Source organism: Prorops nasuta, unplaced genomic scaffold, assembly GCF_024137725.1.
Source record: "Prorops nasuta isolate Cenicafe-Biocafe unplaced genomic scaffold, Cenicafe_Pnas_1.2 PNAS00009, whole genome shotgun sequence".
NCBI lineage: Eukaryota > Metazoa > Arthropoda > Insecta > Hymenoptera > Bethylidae > Prorops > Prorops nasuta.
The window spans coordinates 3,188,274-3,213,933 of record NW_027116806.1 but is presented as its reverse complement, the minus strand read 5'-3'; the positions used below and the strand labels follow the sequence as shown (position 1 = coordinate 3,213,933).

At 31.1% G+C, this 25,660-nt stretch overlaps 1 protein-coding gene across 1 annotated transcript; it reads left to right on the top strand.

The window, feature by feature from the left end:
* The first annotated feature begins 135 nt into the window (after nucleotides 1-135).
* Ube4A (Ubiquitination factor E4A) lies at nucleotides 136-25,660 on the top strand. Its single transcript, XM_066731881.1, has 14 exons — nucleotides 136-361; nucleotides 495-1,091; nucleotides 1,176-1,562; nucleotides 1,638-1,973; nucleotides 2,053-2,246; nucleotides 2,330-2,440; nucleotides 3,772-3,972; nucleotides 4,038-4,332; nucleotides 4,417-4,562; nucleotides 4,627-4,776; nucleotides 4,858-5,101; nucleotides 7,512-7,674; nucleotides 7,766-7,970; nucleotides 25,393-25,660. The coding sequence occupies exons 2-14, from the start codon at nucleotides 540-542 to the stop codon at nucleotides 25,538-25,540; spliced, it is 3,132 nt and encodes a 1,043-aa protein (XP_066587978.1). The 5' UTR covers nucleotides 136-361; nucleotides 495-539; the 3' UTR covers nucleotides 25,541-25,660.

Here is a 25,660-nt window from a genome sequence, read left to right as displayed (position 1 = left end):
CATAGGGACATTGCATTTAATATAGTCAAATTTATGTTAGTCCATGCGTGCAGCATGTGCGCATGAAGAATAACGGAATGCTCTATTTGTTGGCTTTGCGCATCATGCATGAAACGGAACGCACCCTATATCATCTTATATTTATCGCTAGCGACGAGCGACAAGTGAAATCGTACCTTAACACGCATTAATGCTGATTAATGCAGATTAATGATTGGTGAGAATATAACACAAGTGTTTGTGTTCAGTGTATAATTTATTTATCAATACATAATAAAATTCAATAATATTTTTAATCATTTTATAAAACTTCTGATCTACCCATTCTTACATGCTGCATTATTAATCATTTGGATGTTAGGTTGGTATATGAATTTCGTCAAATATTTTACAATTGCTCTTGCTCTCTCTCCGAATTACTTATCAGAAATGAAATTTATAGGTTAACTGAGTTACGTTGCGTATGCCTTATTTTTAAATGATTGTTGTTACAGGTTTATTATGCTTTTCGTAGCTGTAAGATTATACATAACATTAAAATGTGTGATAATTTAAATAGTAATCCGTTCGCCGGATTGTTCACAACGATTAATGATGCTGTATCATTTTCGTCCCAAGATCAACCAATCATCAACGATAGTAGTAATGTTAATCATATAAAACAGGCTGCGGAAAATAGCATATGTGATAATCAAAATTCTGTTAATTTTGAAACAAGTGAAGTTTTGGAAAATAACATTGAAGTTAAACTTCTTGAAGAAGCATTTGGCATAACACTAAAATGGAACAATGACAGTAAACTGCCAAGCAATCTTGTATTTATTGATACAGATTCAGTGGAACACGCTATTTTTGAAAGATTGATGTTACCTGATCCAGAATCAAAATTAACCCTCAACAAAAGTACTGCTCCCAAAGTTTCTCATGCCACAGAAAAGAAAATTGTACCATATCTATTCAAAAGCTATAGTCATTTACAGAAATATCGAGAAAAGGTTAATTTATCAAATACAATTAGTAATTTATGTCAAATTATATTAAGAAATATAAGTACAGCATTACAAGAGCCAGAATTATTTCAAGGGCAAGAGGTAGTTTTGATAATATCAGTATTGTTGAATTTAAATTAATATTTATATTAAATTGCTTTTAAATATGTATTCATTCTTTAATAGGTGTATAATCAGCTATATCACATAATAGTAAACGAGGAAGTAAGTGTAGTAAATTCTTTTATCAATGGTATAATAACAGAAATCAAAGCTACAAATGAAGATTCAAATGATGATGTAATCTCAGTATCATTTAATCCCATACTTGATATTATCTATAAAGAGGCTGAGGGAAGCACTTTACTTTTTTTAAACCAGAATTGGTTCTCCTGTTTATTACTATTCTCAACAATAGAGCCATTAGCAAAATTAATAATTTATCATAGTACACCAAAAGTAGTACAAGGAAAAGCTTATGGAGAAACATTATTAGGAGTATTGCTTAGAATAAGCTGTTTACCAAAAACAGCCATTGGCCCGTTTGAGTTTTTTGACAAACCTCATCAACAAGTAAATAATTATCACATTGAAAAAATATACTGTAATTTATCCATGCTAAGCAATAAATTCTTTTACTTTTTTTAGCACAATGACACAGGCATAGAGGGAAGTATATGGAGAATGTTAAATGATCTAACTGAATCATTGTACAAAGTTTTTCACTCTCTATTAAAGTGCTCCTCAGAGGTACGACATTTAACATTAGAATGGATAGGAAATTGCCTTCATACAAATGCCAGTAGAGGACAAATTTGGAATTATCATAATGACAATGAATTAAATACTATTTTATGCACTTCTGATGGTTTCATGGTAAATTTAGGAAATGTTTTGCTGAGATTGTGTCAGCCTTTCTGTGTTGGTTCAAATTCGAACCTTGATAAAGTACCAAAAATTGACCCTACATACTGTGCTGCTGAGGTGTAAATTTGTTTTAATTGCAGAATTTAAATTATATTTTACTTGTTAAACATTTCCTAAAATACACAATTATTTTAAGGCAAAAGATGAGGAAGAAAGTAGAGCTAGAGGGTTACATTTGAAAGGGATGACTACAGTAACATGTTTAATACCGAATTCAGAAGGCAAAACAAGACCTATAGCAAAGTCTTTTGGTTTTATTACTGAATGCTTTTTTTTAACCCATAGAGCCTTAGACCTTGGATATCGAGTAGTTTTAGATAAATTCTTGCGGTATGTAATAATATCATGAATAAAAATGTATCCAATTTAATTATTTTTAATGGTTCTTACTATTTTATATTATTACTTTATAGGACCAATCAGAGTTTAGCGAGAATACAAAGAGTTTACAATGACGCTCGGACTGGTGGTAGTTCAGAAGTTTTAGATATGATAAGACAGAAGATGGAGGAGGAAATGACAAAGTAAAATGATCTAGTTAAAACTTTTATAAATTTGCACAAGTGTTTCCAGAAGTTATGGCCCATGCTGAGAACTCTACATAGAAAGCCCGATTCGAATAGAAAATATTATACGATTTCTTAACGAGATCCCTCATACGCACATTATAGAACAAATCGCGTATTAGTGGTATGTCGTTATTTGATGACCGACTTCAAACTCATTATACTATTTCAGTGATACCGCGAACTGCTTTTTCTAGTAAATTAGTCAAATTTTCGAATAAACGAATAAAAGTAATTTCAAAATCGTCTTTTTTAATTTTTCAAAAATGTGTTTGTTTTACTAGAAATAGCCATTCGCGACATCACTGAGAGGTATAATGAATTTGTAGCAGTCGTCAAATAGCACCATTTTGCTGATACGCGTTGTCAGATTTTTCTCTCTAATGTCGGTATGAATAAGAAATCCCGATAATACGTAATTATTTACGGAATTATATAAACATATGTTTGGACCAAGTGTTTTTAGAAATTGTTATGTAGCTCGATGAATTTTAATAATATTCTACAAATTTATAAGTGTTTCTAAAGATAATAATAATAGTGAAACAGTCTAATTTATTTGCATGTTGTTAATATTTTTTAAATTACATAGATAAGAGCTCATTTGGGTGTAAATTCATTAAGTCGATAGCTTGAAACTTAATTATTTAACTCGTTAAATATTAACAAATTCAAAAAAAGGTTTTAATACTTTCAGATGGACATTGGAGAGTACGCAGAAAAAACTAATACATTTTTTAACATTATTGATACTTATTGAGTCACATTACAGTGCACGTAACATAAACATATATATGTTATGTAACTTAATAAACATCAAATATATGAAAATTAGCAATTAGTTTCTATAGTATATATTATCATATGCACAACAAATATATTCTACACTGTTTTTCATATTATTCATATTTATTGGGATACATAATTTTTTAGGATATCAACCTAACAATTTTTCATCTATACAGGCTCTTATGTAATTTAAAAAACATTAGCAATATAAAAAAATGTTATTAGACTATTTTCATTATTAACGTCACATCTGCATTGAACTCTTAAAACATTTGTTTAATATTATTAATTCTTACCGAGCTGTTTAATGATTTATGCACAACCTTGGCTTAAATATTATGTTACATAACTCGGAAAATATCAACGATATTAAAAGATTGTATAAAAGTTTTTCTTAGAATCAAGTTTTGTATACAAAAAGTGCTTGGTTTGGACATCAATTCTGGAATAACCTGTATATTATTCGCATAATAGTATTTAACACATATTTCTTATAACAGGTATTTATCATTAAGAGCCAGTTTATTATCACCATCTTTGTTGAATCTTTTAACAAAATTCCATGCAACAACAGCTTTTTGGTTGATGCAGGTTAATGCAAATGTAATTAAGGATGAAGATAGAGAACAAATGGACTATGCACCAAAACAAGCAAAAATGATTACATTCCCACTTTCAGAAATAGCCCCGACTACTTGGAGGTAATATAAAAGAGTAATGATAGAAACACACAAGATTTTATTTCAAGATTAATTTAATATTTTAGATGCATTCCTGAATTTGTAGTTGATAATACTATTGGCTTTGTATGCCTTTTACGACGTTTAAGCCCTCATACTTTTGAGGAGCAAGGTTCAAGTTTCCTGAATCCTATATTAACAGAAATCATTGTACTTATGGAATCCCAGCAACGACTGTACAATCCTCATTTGCGAGCACGTTTGGCTGAAGGCTTAGAAGCTTTATTACCAACGACTGACGAAAATCATAGCCCTGGATTGCCAGACTTAGGGACATTTCACAGACAACAGCTATTTATTTACCATCCGTGTAGACATAAAGTTAGTAAAATTTAAACTAGATTAATTAGTCTCTACTATATTTAATATTACTTCATTGATAAAATAAATCATTGTCGCACAAAGATAGTCGTAAATCTGCTTCAAGTTTTTGTATGCATCGAGATGACTGGTCAGAGTGTCCAATTTGAGCAAAAATTCAATTATCGTCGACCCATGTACGTCGTAATGGATTACTTATGGAAGATACCTGAATATCGAGAAAATTTTGTGTAAGTATATTAATAATAATAAAAAAAAAACAATAATTTTAATTAAATATATTCGTTATAACAGAACTTTGGCGCAGGAAGCTGAAAGTAATATGGAAGCTGTACAGCCGCCATTGTTTCTACGTTTCATTAATTTACTAATGAATGATGCTGTATTTTTACTGGATGAAGCTTTTTCTAATATGGCACAACTTAAAATGATGTTATTGGCCAGGTACTTTGATAATGAATGCTTAATTAATTCATGAAAGTAATACATTTTTTAATTTATAAATAAAATTTGCTCTTTTTTTAGAGAAAATGGAGAATGGAATAAATTACCTCCACACGAACGTGATCAGCAGACCGAAGCTCTATATAATATCAGAATGAGTGCTAGATTCGATAATATTTTAGGCAGAAAGACAATACGCACATTAAAAATGCTCACCAGTGAGATTAAGACTATATTTTGTCACTCGACCATGGTTGATCGTATTGCGTCTATGTTAAATTATTTGTTAATTCAACTCGTTGGACCTAACAAAAAAAACCTGAAGGTATTTTACATAGATTAACTTTAAGTGCTAATATATCGGGTTCGGTAATAGTCACAAAAGAATCAAATGTTTCAATAACTGTGGATTTTAGAAAAAAGTCTCTAATGGATTTTTAAAAAGTGCTGTTAAAAATCTATAGACGATGTACTGGGTTTAGCCTTACATGGAATGTTGAAGGTTACAAGAAATTTTAAGTTCTAAAATCGACCCCCCTATTTTTTATTGCATATCTTGTATTAACTTAAGAGTTTTTCAAAACCCCTTTTTCATTTTTTTATTTTATCTAGTCGCTTCCAATATATAAGGTAACCCATTTTAACACATTTGCTCAAATATCTTGAAAACCTATTATCCAAAAAAAATAACAAACGAGTTGTTTGACTACGAGAGGGGCGCAATATGGTATCCTAGGCTTAACCTTGAGACATTTAAAAGTCAAACGAATGTCCCTTTGATTCTTTTTAAATAGAAATCTATATATTTTATGGTATATTTTTGTAGCTTATCTGAGGGTTTTTCCAAAACCCTATACTAATGTTCAATTTCATTTAGTCGTTTACGAGATATTTCGATTTAAAATAATAAGTGAGCGAACATGCGTGAGTATGTGTAGCAATTACTTATACTGCTTCAGTCAAGCCAACAACTGTTTTCATAATTAAATTAAACAAGTAAGTGAAATTGAATATTAGTTCAGGGTTTTGCAAAGCTTTGAGATAAGCAACAAGAATATACCATAAAAAATATGAGTTTCCATTTTAACAAATCAAGGGAGCATTCATGTAGCGTTCAAATGATGTATGAAGAACAAACCAAGGGTACCATCTTGCATCCCCCTCAAAGACAAACAAATTTAGTTGGACAGTTTATGACACTGAAGTTAGCCACAAGTTCCAACCACAAGTTGGAGAAAAATAAAAAATAAAGCAAATAAAATAAGAAAAAATGTTATAGTAATTATAAACCATTGGAAACATATGTCGCTACTATAATAAACATTTATTTAAATAAATAATAAAAAAAAATTTAACATTTGCCAGTGAATTTTTCTAAATTTCTTCGATTAAGAAGCCTTGAAGAACATGAAATTCTGGGTAGAATAATGTTAGTTTTACGAAAGAGCAAGATCCTCTTAATGTTTTTTATAAAGAACATAGACAGAAATGCATCACGAGCGAAACCACGTTTTTCAACGATATCTCTAAAATGTATGATATCAGTGAATTTTTTTAATTAATCTCACCCATACAGTTAGAAAGGCAACAAAATTCTGAACAGAATAGTGCAAAATTTGTGAAGGTGCAAGAACCCCTTAATGTTTTTTTATAAACATTTTAAGGAGATATGCATCAGCGAAACCACGTTTTTCAACGATATCTCTAAAATGTTTATAAAAAAACATTAAGGGGTTCTTGCTCCTTCACGAATTTTGCACTATTCTGTTCAGAATTTTGTTGCCTTTCTAACTGTATGGGTGAGATTAATTAAAAAAATTCACTGATATACTACATTTTAGAGATATCGTTGAAAAACGTTGTTTCGCTGTGATGCATTTCTGTCTATGTTCTTTATAAAAAACATTAAGGGGATCTTGCTCTTTCGTAAAACTAACATTATTCTACTCAGAATTTCATGTTCTTCAAGGCTCCTTAATCGAAGAAATTTAGAAAAATTCACTGGCAAATGTTAAATTTTTTTTTGTAAGTGTAGTGTTGTGACTTCCTCGTTTAATTTTGTTTTATTATTTATTTAAATAAATATTTATTATAGTAGCGACATATGTTTCCAATGGTTTATAATTATTATAACATTTTTTCTTATTTTATATTTGCTTTATTTTTTATTTTTCTCCAACTTGTGGTTGGAACTTGTGGCTAACTTCTGTGTCGTGGACAGTTTTATTTTATTATTTTTATAGTAAAATTTACTTTCTGGATATTTAAGTAGATGGTTTAAAATGAGATATTTTGCATACCGATTTAATAGCATTGGTAGATGAATGATTCTGCGTGGGTATTACGTATATCAGTCACGCACACTACTGCAGTCAAGCTCACACATATTTGCGCATTCAAATGGAAATATCTTACGAGCAATTGGATGAAAGAATAAATTCATATAGTGTTTTGGAAAACTCGTGGGATAAACTTCAAGTTTATGTAATAAAAAATATGGTTTCCATTGAAAAACTCAAGGTGACCTTCGTGTAACCTTCAACACCACCCAAGGTTATACCTAATGGCCAATATTCCATTGTGTAAATTTTTCCACGTATTTTTTAAAAGTTCATTAGAGGTTTTTTCCTACAATATTTAATTTTCAAAATATTGCTTTATTCTAGGAAGCTTAATGGACTCTCCATATTACCTTAATATGATTTATATTAATAAGTGTGTTGAATACTTTTTAGGTTAAAGATCAGAAAGAGTATGATTTTAATCCAGCTAATCTGGTTTTAAATATCTGCGAAATTTATATAAATCTTAGTCAAAGTGAATCATTCACACTTGCTGTATCTCAGGATGGAAGATCATATTCTCCAGATCTTTTTAAGTTGGCCGATAATGTGCTTGGTAAGAAAGTTTGGAAATCGAAATTTGTTTGCAATGCTTTTTGTAACAAATGTAAGTCAAGCTAATCCATTTATTTTTTGCATATTCTCAGTTCGAATAGGTGGTGTAGGAATTTTAAATGAATTGGATCAATTTGCCAAGAATGTGGAGAAAGCTGCGTATCAAAAACGCGAAGAGGATGAAATATTAAATGGAGCTCCAGAAGAATTTCTTGATCCTATTATGTCAACTCTCATGACGGATCCTGTTATTCTCCCATCATCCAGGATAACTATCGACCGTCAAACGATAGCAAGGTACTTAAACATTTGTAAATTTTATCTCATTAATTTTTATTTTATTAATGTCCAGTGGTAGACGCAAGTTAAGGATCACCGATTTTTTCAACATTTCATCCACAAATAATGCTATAAAATAATTAAAAAGAGTAATTTTAGGAAAGGTCAACTTATTAGTTTACATGTTTTTTTTTTCAATAAATTGTTTTTTTTTATGAAAGTATGATTACTTAAAAAAATGGACAATTTAAAAAATGCAGGAAAATTTTTTCTATAAAAAATTGAATATATACATTTTTTCGAATGGCTATAAACTGAATATATTCTACAAAAAATCTAACTATAATCGGTTTTATATTTTAGACGATACCATAGTTAGGTTACGCTATTTTAAGAAAATTGATGCAAACTAGTAAAGCTACTGTTTTTCGTTATTTTAACTGTTATACCTTGTAAACATACCACCGAGTATGAAGCTGAAGCTAGTAGACCAAAACTAGCAGACCAAACGGCGGAAGGATGAGAACCACTGCTATCGCAAAATCCCAATAATAATGGGAAATAGATATATTTTCAAACGGAACACGCTATAATTTCGTTTAACAAGTATTGCTACAATTAAAAAATTATTAATTAAAGTAATTTATATCATTATTAAAAAAAAAACATTACTTTAATATTATTTACACATATCTAATTTTCATACGCAGGAAATTTTTTAAAAACATAAGAGTGGTATCAAAAGAAATGTTTTTTTATGCACTAAACAATAAACATAAATTCGTGATGCAGGAAAAATTTCGTCATGGCGAAAAATGCCATAAGACTTCCATTATCGTGCTGCTCGATGTACTTTCTCACGTATGATTCTATATTACTATGTCAGGGAAATTTTTTTAAAAAGATGAGAGTGGTACCAAAAGAAAGGATTTTTTATGTACTATAGAAAGAAGTAACTTTTGACAGGCAGTAAATATTCTGTCATGGCGAGAAACGCCATAAGACTTCCATTATCGTGCAGCTCGATGTATTTTCTCATGTATAATTCTATATTACTATGTCAGAGAATTTTTTTTAATAGATGAAAGTGGTACCAAAAGAAAGGATTTTTATGCACTATAGTAAGAAGTGACTTTTGACAGGCAGCAAAAATTCTGTCATGGCAAGAAACGCCATAAGACTTTCATTATCGTGATGCTCGATGTACTTTCTCACGTATGATTCTATATTACTATGTCAGGGAAATTTTTTAAAAAGATGAGAGTGGTACCAAAAGAACGGATTTTTTATGCACTATACAATGAAGTGACTTTTGACAGACAGCAAAAATTCTGTCATGGCGAGAAACGCCATAAGACTTCCATTATCGTGCTGCTCGATGTACTTTCTCATGTATAATTCTATATTACTATGTCAGGGAATTTTTTTTAATAGATGAAAGTGGTACCAAAAGAAAGGATTTTTATGCACTATAGTAAGAAGTGACTTTTGACAGGCAGCAAAAATTCTGTCATGGCAAGAAACGCCATAAGACTTCCATTATCGTGATGCTCGATGTACTTTCTCACGTATGATTCTATATTACTATGTCAGGGAAATTTTTTAAAAAGATGAGAGTGGTACCAAAAGAACGGATTTTTTATGCACTATACAATGAAGTGACTTTTGACAGGCAGCAAAAATTCTGTCATGGCGAGAAACGCCATAAGACTTCCATTATCGTGCAGCTCGATGTACTTTCTCACGTATGATTCTATATTACTATGTCAGGGGAATTTTTTAAAAAGATGAGAATACTATGAAATCTAGTGCTTTTGAAGCAAAATAAAATGCATTGATTTTTGTGAAGCAGCAAATATTCCTTCGTAGTGAAAACTGCATTATGATGTATAACCTGCTATCGAGAAGAACCACGATATTTTGCAGGTTATAGAGTTTTTCACCATGAAAGATTTTTACTGCCTCACAGATATCAAAGAATTTTATTCTACTTGTAAAAACTTTTCTTTTTATATCAATCTGATCGTTTTAATAAATTTCCCTCACATAGTAATAGGGATTCATAAGTCTGGAAGCATTTAGGGCAATACAAAAATAAATGTTTTTGGGTTTTTGGCCATAAAATAATTTTTGCTGCGTTACAAAAGTCAATGCATTTGGCTGGGTTTGGAAAAACCTTTCTTTTCATTCCACTTATATATTTCTAACAATTTTCCTGGTTTGATAGTAATCCTTCAAACGTGTGAGAAGTCTTTTTCAATAGTACATATTAATTTGCTTTATGGATTATTGTACCTTGAAGGAGTTTCTGTTGCCGTACAGTTAGTGGTGCATTTTATTTGGCTCTATTTAGATAAAATATGTTTATGACATATGAGTTTTTTTTATCGAGTACTTTACTTGCTTTCATAAGGAAAAATGCATTAGCGCATACCGCTAGCCTACGTTAGAAGTCGGCTGGAGGTTATGTGGGGCTCCCTTACCCCTGATGCTGTGTAACACCAAAAGGGATAAGTATATCCACTAATAAACTTTACGGGATAGATTAAAGGTTTCTCTTCCCTAAGATGTCATTCTGCAGAGTATTGAATAGCTAAAATGATAATTTAATAAATGTCTTAACGTTTAAAGAAAATACTGGAAACACATGGAACGATGAAGTGTTTGAGAAAGGATGTCAAATAAATAATAAAATTATATGTAAATTCATATTTAAATGTAAAATTAACTAGTTTTATGGAAGTTTTGTTAAGAGTTTGGAGCAGTAGTCTATTGTTGGAATTGGTAAATTTTTTAAGCTTAAAATTTTATACGGTTTTTCTTTTTAAGCATTTAGGATACCTTCAATAAATATTTTTCTATTATTGGTTGTTTCCGTTTCTAAACTTGTAGAAATATTGGCTTCATAAATAATTTTTGCTATGGACTTTCTTGCTTGCTTTAAATCTGTGTCCTTGAATAGTACATTCAATCCTGTTGAAACTATGGACCACCACACACAAACGTGTACTCCACAATTTCCAGATGTAGGAGTGAATAGTTTCCATTCATGCCAGTTTACTTTTTCGTTTTTTATAATATCAATAATCCAACAATATTTGTCGATTAAAGATGTTGGTGGTTTTTTATGTAGTGAGTCCAAATATAAAAATGTTTTGTCAGCAAAGTTAATAACTAATAATGTCCAGTGGCTTCTGAAAAATACAGGGACAAGCCATACTTTAAACGTGTTGAGGTTTGCTATTGCCCATTTCTGGAAACCTGTACTAATTCTTCCTTTCAACAACATCTCAGTTAAAAAGGTTTCTATTGTTGTAATTTTTTCAGGGGCATAGGATTTTATAATTAAAAAGAAACTATTAATAATAGTATCGTCAAGCCATTTATTATCAGTTAATGTCGTAAAAGACTTGATCAAGGATTATTCCTGCTATATTTGTGTTAATATTTGGAAAATATTCGGGATATTTCAAGTCTTTATCCAAAAGATTGATGTAAGTCTGCAGAATTTTTTCTTCCGTACTTTCAGTTAAAATTATTTGTTGCTCATTATAATCAGAATCATTACCATCTTTAGTATGCAATACATTTCTTTTCTTCTTATAATTGCTTTCTTCATTTACTTCTTTCTGTATATTATCTTTATTTCCCTTATTTTCGATTTGTTTAGAAGAAATATATTTAGGTAACTTAAAATAACTGTTTTTAGAAGCTTCCTTTGTTGATTTTCTTTTCCAAATTTCTTCTACAGTTTATAACTTATTTAAAATATTAGCACAGTTTTTTCTTTGACGCGTTGTCTTTAGGTTATAATTCAAATTCCTTAATCTCCCTTCTAACAGTTCTTCAGATCTCTGTATAAACCGAGGTACTATTATTTGTTTTTTCTTTATTAAATAAGTTCTCGTTTAATATTTTGAAATAATTTTCTATGGGTGCATTACTATCACGTAAAAGATTTAATTCAAAAATTAGCATTGCTGACCACATAGAATAGAACGGCATTATATAATTTAAAAAAGATATATTATAAATGGTTGAGAGTAATACGGATTAGATTCGTTTGCACCAACTTTTGTAGCTAAAATATTTTCATACGTTTTAAAAAATTCTTTATAAAATGGTGATTGCGCACGAAGCGTATCATTATTATTATCCTCTTTGTCATTATCACAGGGTGATATATTTAAAAATTCCGGATCAATATCATAGTCCAATGAATTTTCAGATGCTATATCTGATAAGGAATTTAAACTGATTTCAAAATATTCATTTTTCCTCTCTATACCGAGAACCAAACAGATATTTTTGAAAATTATTGATGCCTCCTCCAGTGTATAACTATGTATCAGTTGCGACATAGCTTTTATGGTGAGATTGATATGCTCAGTGTGAGTGAAAACTGTACGTGCTTTTCTCTGTATGTGCTTTTCTCTGTACAGTTTTGAGCATATGCGATGAACAAATGTGCAATATAGTAATATTTTCTTTATCTATTCTTTTACTGACACACACATCATATGTATAGTTCAAATATTCTAAAACAGACAAATTATTAAAAGCTCTTAATATCGAAGTAATAAGCGCTAAGCTGAAATCTGTCTATATTTTGGTAATGATGGTTTTGTTATTTAATCCAGAAATTTTTCTCAAATTAAAATTAAACGTGGACAAGAAATGTGTAATATTAGGGATGTTGTGAACAGAAGAAATATATTCCGCTGAGGGAAAAGGAGTGCTGGACCTAGGAGCAATTATTAACGCATAATAATAAATTGGTTTATCAGTTTGTGTTGGGCGGTCCATAATAGAGCCCGTTGCGTCAAGGTAACAAAAGACAGTTTCTGTTTTGGATAATGAAATTAAGTACTTTATTTGCTTTTCCGTAAAAAGTATACATGAGAAAGGATATACGGTGTAGTTTTGTATATAGCCACTTATATTTTGTCCTGATCATGTATCGTTATACTTATCAATCAATTTTAAAATGAAAGTAATACAGTCCCTGTCTAAATCATTTGTGCTTTTACTTTCACTAGATATTTTTTGTAACAAGCTTAAGGTAGGAGCGCTATTAAAATTATTAGCTCTTAATGAGTTTTCTGAGGATGGTTTTAAAAGCAATAATGTCTTTTTTAGGGGTTTACAGGAATTTAATTAGAAATTTTAATATATTCCGTTTTTTATGTTTAATGAATTGACGGCATGCTTCCTTTTCGATGTTATGGTTAATACTACCAATAGTTGCTACTGAAATTTCGCAGTCCTTATATGGAGGACTGATCGGACTAAAATATCGAAAAACAAATTTTGCACAGTCCGTAAATTTACAGCTAGCAGTAGCATAGAAAAATATTTTTGTTCTTTTTAAAATGTTCTTACAAAAATGATATTTGAAAGATAGCACGCACGTCTCACTAACTCTTTGGAAATATTCATTAAATTCATCGGTCCATCCTACCTTTAGTTTGTCCCCATTATTCCAAAATGCTTTCCAAAATTCTCTGGGAATAATAAATGTTTGTTTATTGCACTTTTCTTCAGCGTTTTCTCCATCTATGATATTTTCTTCGTCTGAATCATCGAAATGTTGGCTGACTTCCTTATAACAAATATGTGTTATATTTTCACTTTTATGTGTTGAAAGAATTTCTGGTTTTAAGTAGGTTCGGTTAGTATATTCCTTCTTTCTCTTATTTTGCACAAGTTTTTGAATCACAGAAAAATTGCGTTTAAAATTATAATAACACGAACAAACATGTTTAATAATGGTTTTGTCGGAATATTCAGAAAACATAGTTTTCAATATCTTTTCCCACATTGAATCTTTTTTCGTATATGATTCCTTTAATAGTATTTCCAATATATTATCCTCAAAATCCGTATAGTACAAAGATAAAATAGCTTTTGTTATGCCTTCCGGTGTAATAAGCATTTTTTTATTAAATAATAGGAAAGAATTATATATTGTATGTATACTACGAAAAGAGATTTCGTGAGAAACAGTTATTTTTGCACGTTGAAAACTCTCGGAAGAAATCTGACTAACAACTGTGACAGTCGAAATACGGAAAATGGCTCAACACTTAAAAACAAATGCACAGCTACATCAGTAATAGCACATTAACGGGATCCCTCACGCGTGCTTTACCGACAGTACAAGTCAATAAACATTTCGTTTAATAAAAGTCAAATGCGAACCAAATTGCAAAAACGGGCTTCTTTATGACAAGGTGCCAATTCTAACCAGTCAATCCAGCTTAAAAAAACTCAAATCGGATGAAGAATAACGCTGTACCACTGTCCCGGGTTCTTGAAGTGGAAATAACCAAAAGTAACCTCTCTTCAAGAACGCGGCACAATGGTACAGCGTTATTTTTCAACTAATTTAAGTGTTTTTAAGTTCGTTTGACTCGTTAGGACTGGTACATTATCCTACAAATGCCCGATTGTTCAATTTGCTTCGCATTTGAATTATATTAACTTAATTGTTTATTGACTTGTACTGTCGGTAAAGCACGCGTGAGGGATCCCGTTAACGGGATCCCTCAAGCCCTCTGTAGCCAACATTACGGAACAAAAAACGAAGGAGAAGTGTCCAGCGCTATTTTTCAACCGATTTCAATGTTTTTGGGCTTGTTGGAGTCGTTAGGACTTGCACCGTGTCATAAATAAAGCCGTATTTTCCAAAAAACGTAAAAAAATAAAATTGTTTAAAAAATCGCATTAATAATATTTAAACGCAAAACAAATCGAAAAATCGGGCTTCTTTATGACGAGGTGCCAGACCAAACGATTCCAACAAGCCCAAAAACATTGAAATCGGTTGAGAAATAGAGCCGTACCATTGTCCCGCGTTTTTGAGGTGGACGAAAACCAAAAATTTTTAGAAAGAAAGCTAGGCTTCCTCCCCTCTCGCGGCTCACGCTAACGTGTTCCCCCACTCCAGCATCGAAACTTACTGCAAAGCTTTCCTCATATTTACGCTATTCCCCTATCTGTAGCTATACACATATAAATACCGCTAAAATAATGTTGAGAACATTTCATTTCGCCGATATAATGAAATTGCTAAAAATGCAATTATCATTTTGAAATAAAATTGTAGAAAAGGAGATTTCGTAATGCTTGAAATATAAGGCATACGGCGAAACGCGGGACAATGGTACATGCGTATTTCTCAATAGAATTTCATGAGACTAGTCATAACTAAAGCCATTCTTCATGTAGATTGTCCTAAAGAGCTCGCAGTTTCGATAAAGCTTATAGTTTTCCAGTTATGAACGATTGAAGATGGACGTGCGCAACAGCTGATCTAAGCGGGAGAGGAAATATGTATTTGTGCGCCGTGCAACTTCAATCGTTCATAGCTGAAAAACTATAAGCTTTACCGAAAATGCGAGCTCTTTAGGACAATCTACATGAAGAATGGCTTTAATTATTACTAGTTTCATCAAATTATGTTGAAAAATACGACTTTACCATTGTCCCGCGTTTCGCCGTATGCCCTATATTTCAAGCATTACAAAATCTCCTTTTCTACAATTTTATTTCAAAATGATAATTGCATTTTTAGCAATTTCATTATATTGGAAAGATGAAATGTTCTCAACATTATTTTAGCAGTATTTATATATGTATAGCTACAGATAGGAGAATAGCGTAAATATGAGGAAAGCTTTGCAGTAAGTTTCGATGCTGGAGTGGGGGAACACGTTAGCGTGAGCCGCGAGAGGGGAGGAAGCCTAGCTTTCTTTCTAAAAATTTTTGGTTTTCGTCCACCTCAAAAACGCGGGACAATGGTACGGCTCTATTTCTCAACCGATTTCAATGTTTTTGGGCTCGTTGGAATCGTTAGGTTTGGCACCTCGTCATAAAGAAGCTCGATTTTTCAATTTGTTTTGCGTTTAAATATTATTAATGCAAATTTTTAAACAATTTTATTTTTTTTACGTTTTTTGGAAAATACGGCTTTATTTATGACACGGTGCGAGTCCTAACAATTCCAACAAGCCAAAAAACATTGAAATCGGTCGAAAAATAGCGCTGGACAATTCTCTCTCGTTTTTCGTTCCGTAATGTTGGCTACAGAGGGCTTGAGGGATCCCGTTAACAGTACGGGTAGTAACAAAAAAGACTGTGACATATCGCGGGGCGGGAATTAAGCTCTCCCCCACTATACTACTCACGACTCAGCTCTGCTGTAGTGCATGAGAGACATCGTGGAGGAACAAACGACCCACCGAATCGCAGCAGCGATGAAAAACTTATTTTCCTGGAAATTAACATTAACAACAAGAATTTTTGTTGCCTAACAAGAGTCATTTCATTGTATAGTGCATAAAAAATCCGTTCTTTTGGTACCACTCTCATCTTTTTAAAAAATTTCTCTGACATAGTAATATAGAATTATACATGAGAAAATACATCGAGCAGCACGATAATGGAAGTCTTATGGCGTTTCTCGCCATGACAGAATATTTACTGCCTGTCAAAAGTTACTTCTTTCTATAGTGCATAAAAAATCCTTTCTTTTGGTACCACTCTCATCTTTTTAAAAAATTTCCCTGACATAGTAATATAGAATCATACGTGAGAAAGTACATCGAGCATCACGATAATGGAAGTCTTATGGCGTTTCTTGCCATGACAGAATTTTTGCTGCCTGTCAAAAGTCACTTCTTACTATAGTGCATAAAAATCCTTTCTTTTGGTACCACTTTCATCTATTAAAAAAAATTCTCTGACATAGTAATATAGAATTATACATGAGAAAATACATCGAGCTGCACGATAATGGAAGTCTTATGGCGTTTCTCGCCATGACAGAATATTTACTGCCTGTCAAAAGTTACTTCTTTCTATAGTGCATAAAAAATCCTTTCTTTTGGTACCACTCTCATCTTTTTAAAAAATTTCCCTGACATAGTAATATAGAATCATACGTGAGAAAGTACATCGAGCATCACGATAATGGAAGTCTTATGGCGTTTCTTGCCATGACAGAATTTTTGCTGCCTGTCAAAAGTCACTTCTTACTATAGTGCATAAAAATCCTTTCTTTTGGTACCACTTTCATCTATTAAAAAAAATTCTCTGACATAGTAATATAGAATTATACATGAGAAAATACATCGAGCTGCACGATAATGGAAGTCTTATGGCGTTTCTCGCCATGACAGAATTTTTGCTGTCTGTCAAAAGTCACTTCATTGTATAGTGCATAAAAAATCCGTTCTTTTGGTACCACTCTCATCTTTTTAAAAAATTTCCCTGACATAGTAATATAGAATCATACGTGAGAAAGTACATCGAGCATCACGATAATGAAAGTCTTATGGCGTTTCTTGCCATGACAGAATTTTTGCTGCCTGTCAAAAGTCACTTCTTACTATAGTGCATAAAAATCCTTTCTTTTGATACCACTTTCATCTATTAAAAAAAATTCCCTGACATAGTAATATAGAATTATACATGAGAAAGTACATCGAGCAGCACGATAATGGAAGTCTTATGGCGTTTCTCGCCATGACAGAATTTTTGCTGTCTGTCAAAAGTCACTTCATTGTATAGTGCATAAAAAATCCGTTCTTTTGGTACCACTCTCATCTTTTTAAAAAATTTCCCTGACATAGTAATATAGAATCATACGTGAGAAAGTACATCGAGCAGCACGATAATGGAAGTCTTATGGCGTTTTTCGCCATGACGAAATTTTTCCTGCATCACGAATTTATGTTTATTGTTTAGTGCATAAAAAAACATTTCTTTTGATACCACTCTTATGTTTTTAAAAAATTTCCTGCGTTTGAAAATTAGATATGTGTAAATAATATTAAAGTAATGTTTTTTTTTTAATAATGATATAAATTACTTTAATTAATAATTTTTTAATTGTAGCAATACTTGTTAAACGAAATTATAGCGTGTTCCGTTTGAAAATATATCTATTTCCCATTATTATTGGGATTTTGCGATAGCAGTGGTTCTCAATCTCATCCTTCCGCCATTTGGTCCGCTAGTTTTGGTCTGCTAGCTTCAGCTTCATCCACCGAGTTTGATTAAATTTTTTGAAAAGTATTCAGTTGATAACTCTCCAGTAAACGTACACTGTCTGTTAAAAGTTTAAAATTACTTGAGGAATTTGGCTCAAAAACAGTTCCTTCTTTAAATGTGCTTAACTTCATAATAAGAAAAGATAGAAAAATAGAAAAATACCATTGGAAAGATGATGAAATTCTACATATGATGAAATTAGTTTAATTCATGAGAAGATTATAATTATCGAATTGCATTTAAATGTAATAGATGCTAAATTTTCAAATTTCAATGTTCAGTTTTCAGTCTTCAGTTTTCAGTTTTTTCCGTGAACTCAATTGTTTGCAGCACTTTCAAGAATTATGGTAGCTATCTGAAACTTTGGTGACATATACTTCAAAGTTTTAGCTTTAATTTAAGCCACCAAACACAATGAAATTCACATTATTTCCTTTTTTTCATTACGTTTTCTGAGCAATGTCGAAAAAGACTTTTCACCAAAAAGTAGTTGCCCAAACATTTCAAACAGTTTCAGGTCGAATCAGCTGCTGGTATTGAATGGAGGTTTTCACTTGCTTTATACTGCAATTTTATTCAATGAAAAGCAAGGTGGATACCGACATTACAGGGCGGCTCCACCTGAAATCTTAGTTTTCAAAACACAAAGGTATTTTAAAATAGATTTCAATTTTTGTATCAGTTTTTAAGTACTTGGAGAGGCCTCTTTTGAATAAAATAAAGTATTTCTCGATTAAAAAAAAAACGGAACAATAAAATTGTTATATTTTAGAAATAAAGACGAAGACCGAAAACGAATTTCTTTATTGAATAGAGTTTCCTTCATCGATTGCAAAAAGTCCAGAAACATTTCGATTTATTCTGAAATATGGCTAAACTTTAAGAATTAGTAATTTTTATAAAATTTCATATCGTAACGTTGAGACTGAACATAAAAAGTTATTCAATTTTCTAAAAACTAGATGGCGCTATTGAGATGCTATAGGTGCTATGTAGAGAGTGAAAGAGAAACAGAAAGAAACAAAAGCAATTAAATATATTGTTTGAATGTTTCTTTGTTACTCTCCCCTCCCCCCCCTCTCTCTCTCTCTACGTAGCACCTACAGCATCTCACAAGCGTTATCTAGTTTTTATAAAATAGAATAACTTTTATATTCAGTCTTATCGTTACGGTATAGCATTTTATAAAAACTATTCATTCTCACATTTTGGTCTTATTTCAGAATGAATCGAAGTGTTTTTGAACTTTTTACAATCGTTGAAGGAAACTCTTTTGAATAAAGAAGCTCGTTTTCGCAATTTCGTTTTTATTTCTAAAATATATACAATTTTTTGTTTCCAATATTTTTTATTTTAATCAAGAAATACTTTATTTTGTTGAAAAGAGACTTCTCCGAACAGTTAAAAGCCGTTGCAAAAATTGAAATCTGTTTTAAAATACCATAGTATTTTAAAAACTAAGATTTCGGGTGAAGCCGCACTTTAATGTCGGTATACGCCTTCTCGTCAAACAGAGCAACATTAATTTCTAAGTTAAATGAGGAAAAATGTCACGAAATTCCAATAATTCATGCAATTATTATGCAATTTCTTTTGGTTTACAAATAATTCGTTTATGAAACATTGTTCAACAAGAATATGTTCTATCGTGAGGAATTGGGTGGACCCATGCATTCTTCAACAACCTTTCTTTTCAGCAGAAGATAAGTCATATTGCACTGTTGCGCTGCAATCTCATACCAGCAGAGATATTAATAAGCAAGATTTATTAATGTACTTATGCTGTGAATAGAAGGGGGAAGATGGATGCTCCCAATATACTATCGAAATAACTAATACACGCCTGACCTTGCCTAAGGACCAATTGCATCAACCTGATTTAGTTTAACCTTTAACACTAGATTGCCTGAAGAAGTCATTTTGACTGCTTTTTGATTTCTGTTAGAGAAAAATATGTATATAATAATAGAATTTCTTAGGATTTTAAGACTTTATACAAACTTATGTATAAAAAGTCTTAATATTCTAAGAAATTCTATTATTATAAACACTTTTTTTCTAACTGAAATTAAAAAGCAGTCAAAATGACTTTATTTCTTTAGGCAATTTAGTGTTAACCCCTTAACGCGCACAAACGTATTAATACGGGCGCCCAAAAGCGGCCAAAATGTGCAGACCCATATATATACGGTCGGCGTCGCAATTTATATTGCTAAAAATAGTAACTGGAAATTGAAAAAAAGTACGATGGGTACAAAATTCGATCTGCAATGCGATTCAATATTCACTCTAATTATTTATCCACTATTTTTATTGAATTTTTAACCATTTTTGCATTTTTTAACAATATTTATTGAAATTAAGGTCCAAATATGTATTTTCTTAAAGAAAAAAAATTGATTTTTTTTTGTCGTTTTTTTTTTAATTGTGCGTTAAGAGGTTAAAGGACCGGATTTTTTTAGTTCAAAAAATTTATCACAGATATGGTCAATTCATTCATATGTAGGCCTAACATGTTCAACTGAACCCCCCCCCCCCCTCCTTTAATAGCCACTAAAGTGGCCAGTCCGGCCGGGAAAGTTTGGACCAATAAATTTAAATATAAACAAAAATTAATTATCTTTTAAAAATCAAAAATATCATTTTCGGGGAATTTTGATATCGTTGATTACGCATATCCACTGAAAAATGAAAAATTTTTACATTCAAGATGGCTGACTAGTACATATAATAGTTTCTACTTGATGAATTTGAATGCTTCCCTTTAGAGTTACCAAGAGCTAACGGCGAAGACGTCGCCCAGTGGGCAAAATCGGTAAAAACATGATCGAAAATGAAATATTCGATTTCTTCTAATGAGTACAAACAAATTTTGTTTGTGGATCTACACTACATAATTTATATTATACTCCACAAAATTATTTCTGAGAAGGATGTATCGTGATTTTGTTGTTCTACAAAATATCTGTGCATAAAAATTATTGCGGAGTAAAGCTGAAAAAATGTACATCATTCTAGTATCATGTCAATAAATTCATTGTATTGTTTAATGTTCCTCTTTTAAATACAACCTAAAGTGACATGCAGTAAATACCGATAACAATTTTATCATATTTGCTATTACTTTTCCAAATTTTGCTTCTAAAATAATTTTTTGTTTAGTAATTTCTACATAAGTTTTTTGCTAACAAAGACTAACTCACTAAATCTGTCAGAATCTCTTTGGAAATATATATGAAAGACTACAAACAAAAAGTCGTTTGCATCTAGTTGCAACCTTTAGAGTAAAGTACATCATAAGTATAGCGTGCATTGTACAAGTATACTATTTAGACGAATATATCAAATTCAGTTTATTATATTCCCATTATAATGACTAAGGAGTCTATAACATGTTTAAGCCTTCATAATATCATGAGACAATGCCGAAACACGGACGACAAAAAAAGTAAGGTAGAAGAATTTTTAATCCCACAAAAAACAGACTTCGCCTGTAAAAAAAAGACGGCAAGTACATAAATCGTCCAGCGTAAATAATATAGTGAAATAATATTTACAATTAAGAGGGGAGACTAAAAAAAAAAAAAAATTTCTGCGTTTTTTTTATGGCTTAAAAATTTTATTTAATATGTAAAGAATGTATTCCCAAAGTCTGAGACTCCAAAAAATATTATAAAGGTCTTTTTGGAGACATCAAAGCTATGTGCTTGAAAAGCGCTCAGCTCAAGAATACGTTTAAGAACTTTTCAGTTCGAAAACTTTAAACGCGTTTTTCTGAAAACGTAAAATTTTCCGCGCTGTAGAATGTAACTCAAAAACTAATTGACCGATTTAGTTCCAATTTGGCACAGATATTTGTCAATTGACTAGCCTCAGCATGAAGCAAATAATTTGTTAAAAAATAATTATAAATAAATATTTTAACCTATTATTTAACAAAAAAAGAGATTTATTTTTACCAAACGTCTTAAAATATTTCTTTTTTTGTATTTCTTGCTAATTTGAGGTTCATGCTAAGCAGGAGAGTATACATTAACCTGCAGGCGGCCGGAAAGTGCCGATCGGCACACTTCAAGGTTAAGCCTTTATGTCAGGTCCATTGGGAACTTTTTCTATAGAAAAATAATTCAAAGTATGATTTATGCACGCTCACCAAAATGCCGACCGCCTACAGGTTAAAGAATATTTTTTTTTTAAGTTTCGTCGATTACAAGGAGGTGGACGTTCCACGGCGCAAATCGAAGGAGCCAAGTTTGACCAGCTATTGCGAAGCCATTTTTTTTTCTTTCTTGTTCTTAACGAAGTTGATCCTTTTTCATTGCAATGTCAATATAATCATAAGCTTTACTAGAAAATAATAACTGGAATCATTCATTTGCAATAACCTTTTCAAATATTAGCATTTTATATGAGTCTCCCACCTTATGAAAATTAGTGAAATCCAAATGTTAGGTAAGTATATATTTTTATTGTGGCAAAAGTTAGAATTTTGAAAAAAATAATAACACAAAAAAGTTACTCGCCGGACCCGTAATGTTCATACGTAAGTCGCTACCTTACAATACAAGCGTTGCTTCTCATAATTTTAAAATGTGGCTATTTTATGCCATTGCGTATAACGGGTCCGGCAGTAACTTTTTTGTGTTACTATTTTTTTCAAAATTTTAACTTTTGCCACAATAAAAATATATACTTGCCTAACATTTGGATTTCACTAATTTTTTTAATTGTAAATATTATTTCACTATATTATTTACGCTGGACGATTTATGTACTTGTAGTCTTTATTTTACAGGCGAAGTCTGTTTTTTGTGGGATTAAAAATTCTTCTACCTTACGTTTTTTGTCGTCCGTGCTTCAGCATTTTCTCATGATATTATGAAGGCTTAAACGTGTTATAGGCTCCTTAGTCATTATAATGGGAATATAATAAACTGAATTTGATATATTCGTCTAAATAGTATACTTGTACAATGCACGCTATACTTATGATGTACTTTACTCTAAAGGTTGCAACTAGATGCAAACGACTTTTTGTTTGTAGTCTTTTATATATATTTCCAAAGAGATTCTGACAGATTTAGTAAGTTAGTCTTTGTTAGCAAAAAACTTATGTAGAAATTACTAAACAAAAAAATATTTTAGAAGCAAAATTTGGAAAAGTAACAGCAAATATGATAAAATTGTTATCGGTATGTACTGTATGTCACTGTAGGCTGTATTTAAAAGAGGAATATTAAACAATACAATGAATTTATTGACATGAAACTAGAATTATGTACATTTTTTCAGTATTATTCCGCAATAATTTTTATGCACAGATATTTTGTAGAACAACAAAATCACGATACATCCTTCTCGGAAATAATTTTATAGAGTATAATATAAACTATGTAGTGTAGATCTACAAACAAAATTTTGTTTGTACTCATTGGAAGAAATCGAAAATTTCATTTTCGATCATGTTTTTACCGATTTTGCCCACTGTGCGTCGCAAGTTTCTTAGGATATTACTGATCATTTCTTAAAACCAATTCTGATGACACCTCGTATTCAATGATATTAAAAATGATATTTACAAACTTTTTACAAATTTTAATGATTCTGTATTAACATTTCGAAATATTAGAAAAGCAGCCACTAAAGTGGCCAGGCCGATCCTGTAAAGTTAACCTCTTGTTAAAATAACATAGATTATGTGACGGAAACTATTATTTAACCAGAGCTTAAGGAGTTAAGCTTTAGTTAAACTGTTGGTGCAACTGGCCTTAACCCATTAACGTCCAAAATGTCAAAATTTCTTGCACGTTTTCAAAGTGATTTTTTCCTATGTAATTGGCGTTGAAAAAATTCTTGAGCCACATATTCTGATGTAAAATTGCATGCTCTTTCAGAATCCGTTGCCAGAATCATGATAAAACTCACAGGAAAAGAGATATGCTCGATTGAAACATAAAAAACACCTAAATTTTCGAAAAAAAAAATTTTTAGGATTTTTTTTCGAAGTGTTACGGTGAAGATATCACCTTGCGACCGTGATCAAAGGTGATCATGGGAGTTGAAGTTTAACAGGGAATTTTTTTGTTGACCTTGAACCATCGCTTCTTTACAAAATGGCGGAAAAAACGAATTTTTTTTTCAATCTTCATCAACTTTTTTCTCGAAATCTATGGTCTTTAGAAAAAAATTCATAAAAACAAAAATGCCTTAGAATCGCTCGAGGAACATTCTCAATTTTTTTCAGAATTTTTTGAGACAATTTTTGATTTTCCGGGAAACTTGTGAAATGGAATTTTCAAAAATTGTCTCAAAAAATTCTGAAAAAATTTGAGAATGTTCCTCGAGCGATTCTAAGGCATTTTTGTTTTTATGAATTTTTTTCTAAAGACCATAGATTTCGAGAAAAAAGTTGATGAAGATTGAAAAAAAAAATTCGTTTTTTCCGCCATTTTGTAAAGAAGCGATGGTTCAAGGTCAACAAAAAAATTCCCTGTTAAACTTCAACTCCCATGATCACCTTTGATCACGGTCGCAAGGTGATATCTTCACCGTAACACTTCGAAAAAAAATCCTAAAAATTTTTTTTCGAAAATTTAGGTGTTTTTTATGTTTCAATCGAGCATATCTCTTTTCCTGTGAGTTTTATCATGATTCTCGCAACGGATTCTGAAAGAGCATGCAATTTTACATCTGAATATGTGGTTCAAGAATTTTTTCAACGCCAATTACATAGGAAAAAATCACTTTGAAAACGTGCAAGAAATTTTGACATTTTGGACGTTAATGGGTTAATATATTGCTATGCGTTTTCGTCGGTAAAACAGTTTCAAGTCTGTTCTTAATCTAGCTATATTGGTTTTAGCCCAAAATTTTCTATAATTTAGGCATATAAGCTTGTTTTTGGTCTCAAATTACTCATTACACTATGGCCCATAGTCGTAAAGCTTATTTTTAAAATGAATTTAGTAATTTTGTTCACTGAGTAAATTATATTAGTTGTTATTCTTTATTTGTCTTATTTTTGAAAAACGGGCTTCTTACCATTATAGGATGTATCTCAACGAATAAGTTAAGTCCTTACAAAAATGTTAATATTTCTATAATTTTAGAAGATGATTTGAAGATAAAATATTCGCCCTCAATGGATTCCCTTAAACTTTTGACCGACAGTGTATATCTTAAATTTTTATAAATCACAATTTTTTTAAGTTTTTATATTGTTTTAGAAAAAGTCACATTGAAATACGTAAACTAGTAAATTAATAATTTTAAAACAACTTTTTCTCATTATTTTCACGTATTATTTGTGGATATTATTATAAAAAAGACGTATTTAAACTCACGTCCACTACTATATGTATGTTTGATTTGAATCAATTTATAGACATTTGCTGAGTGATCAAATAGATCCCTTCAATCGCTCACCCCTTACAATGGATATGGTAAAATCAGACACTGAGCTTAATAAAAAAATAAAAGAATGGATTTTACTAAAAAAACAGGAACGAGCGTCAAGCAGCCAAGAACCATAAAATATAATGAGTATAAAATAAACTAAGTGATTATGGCAATAAAAATTTGTTTGATAAGTAATAAAAATATTATGAATAGTGTTGGCTTGTATAATAAATGGCTATTATTTGTTTCTATTA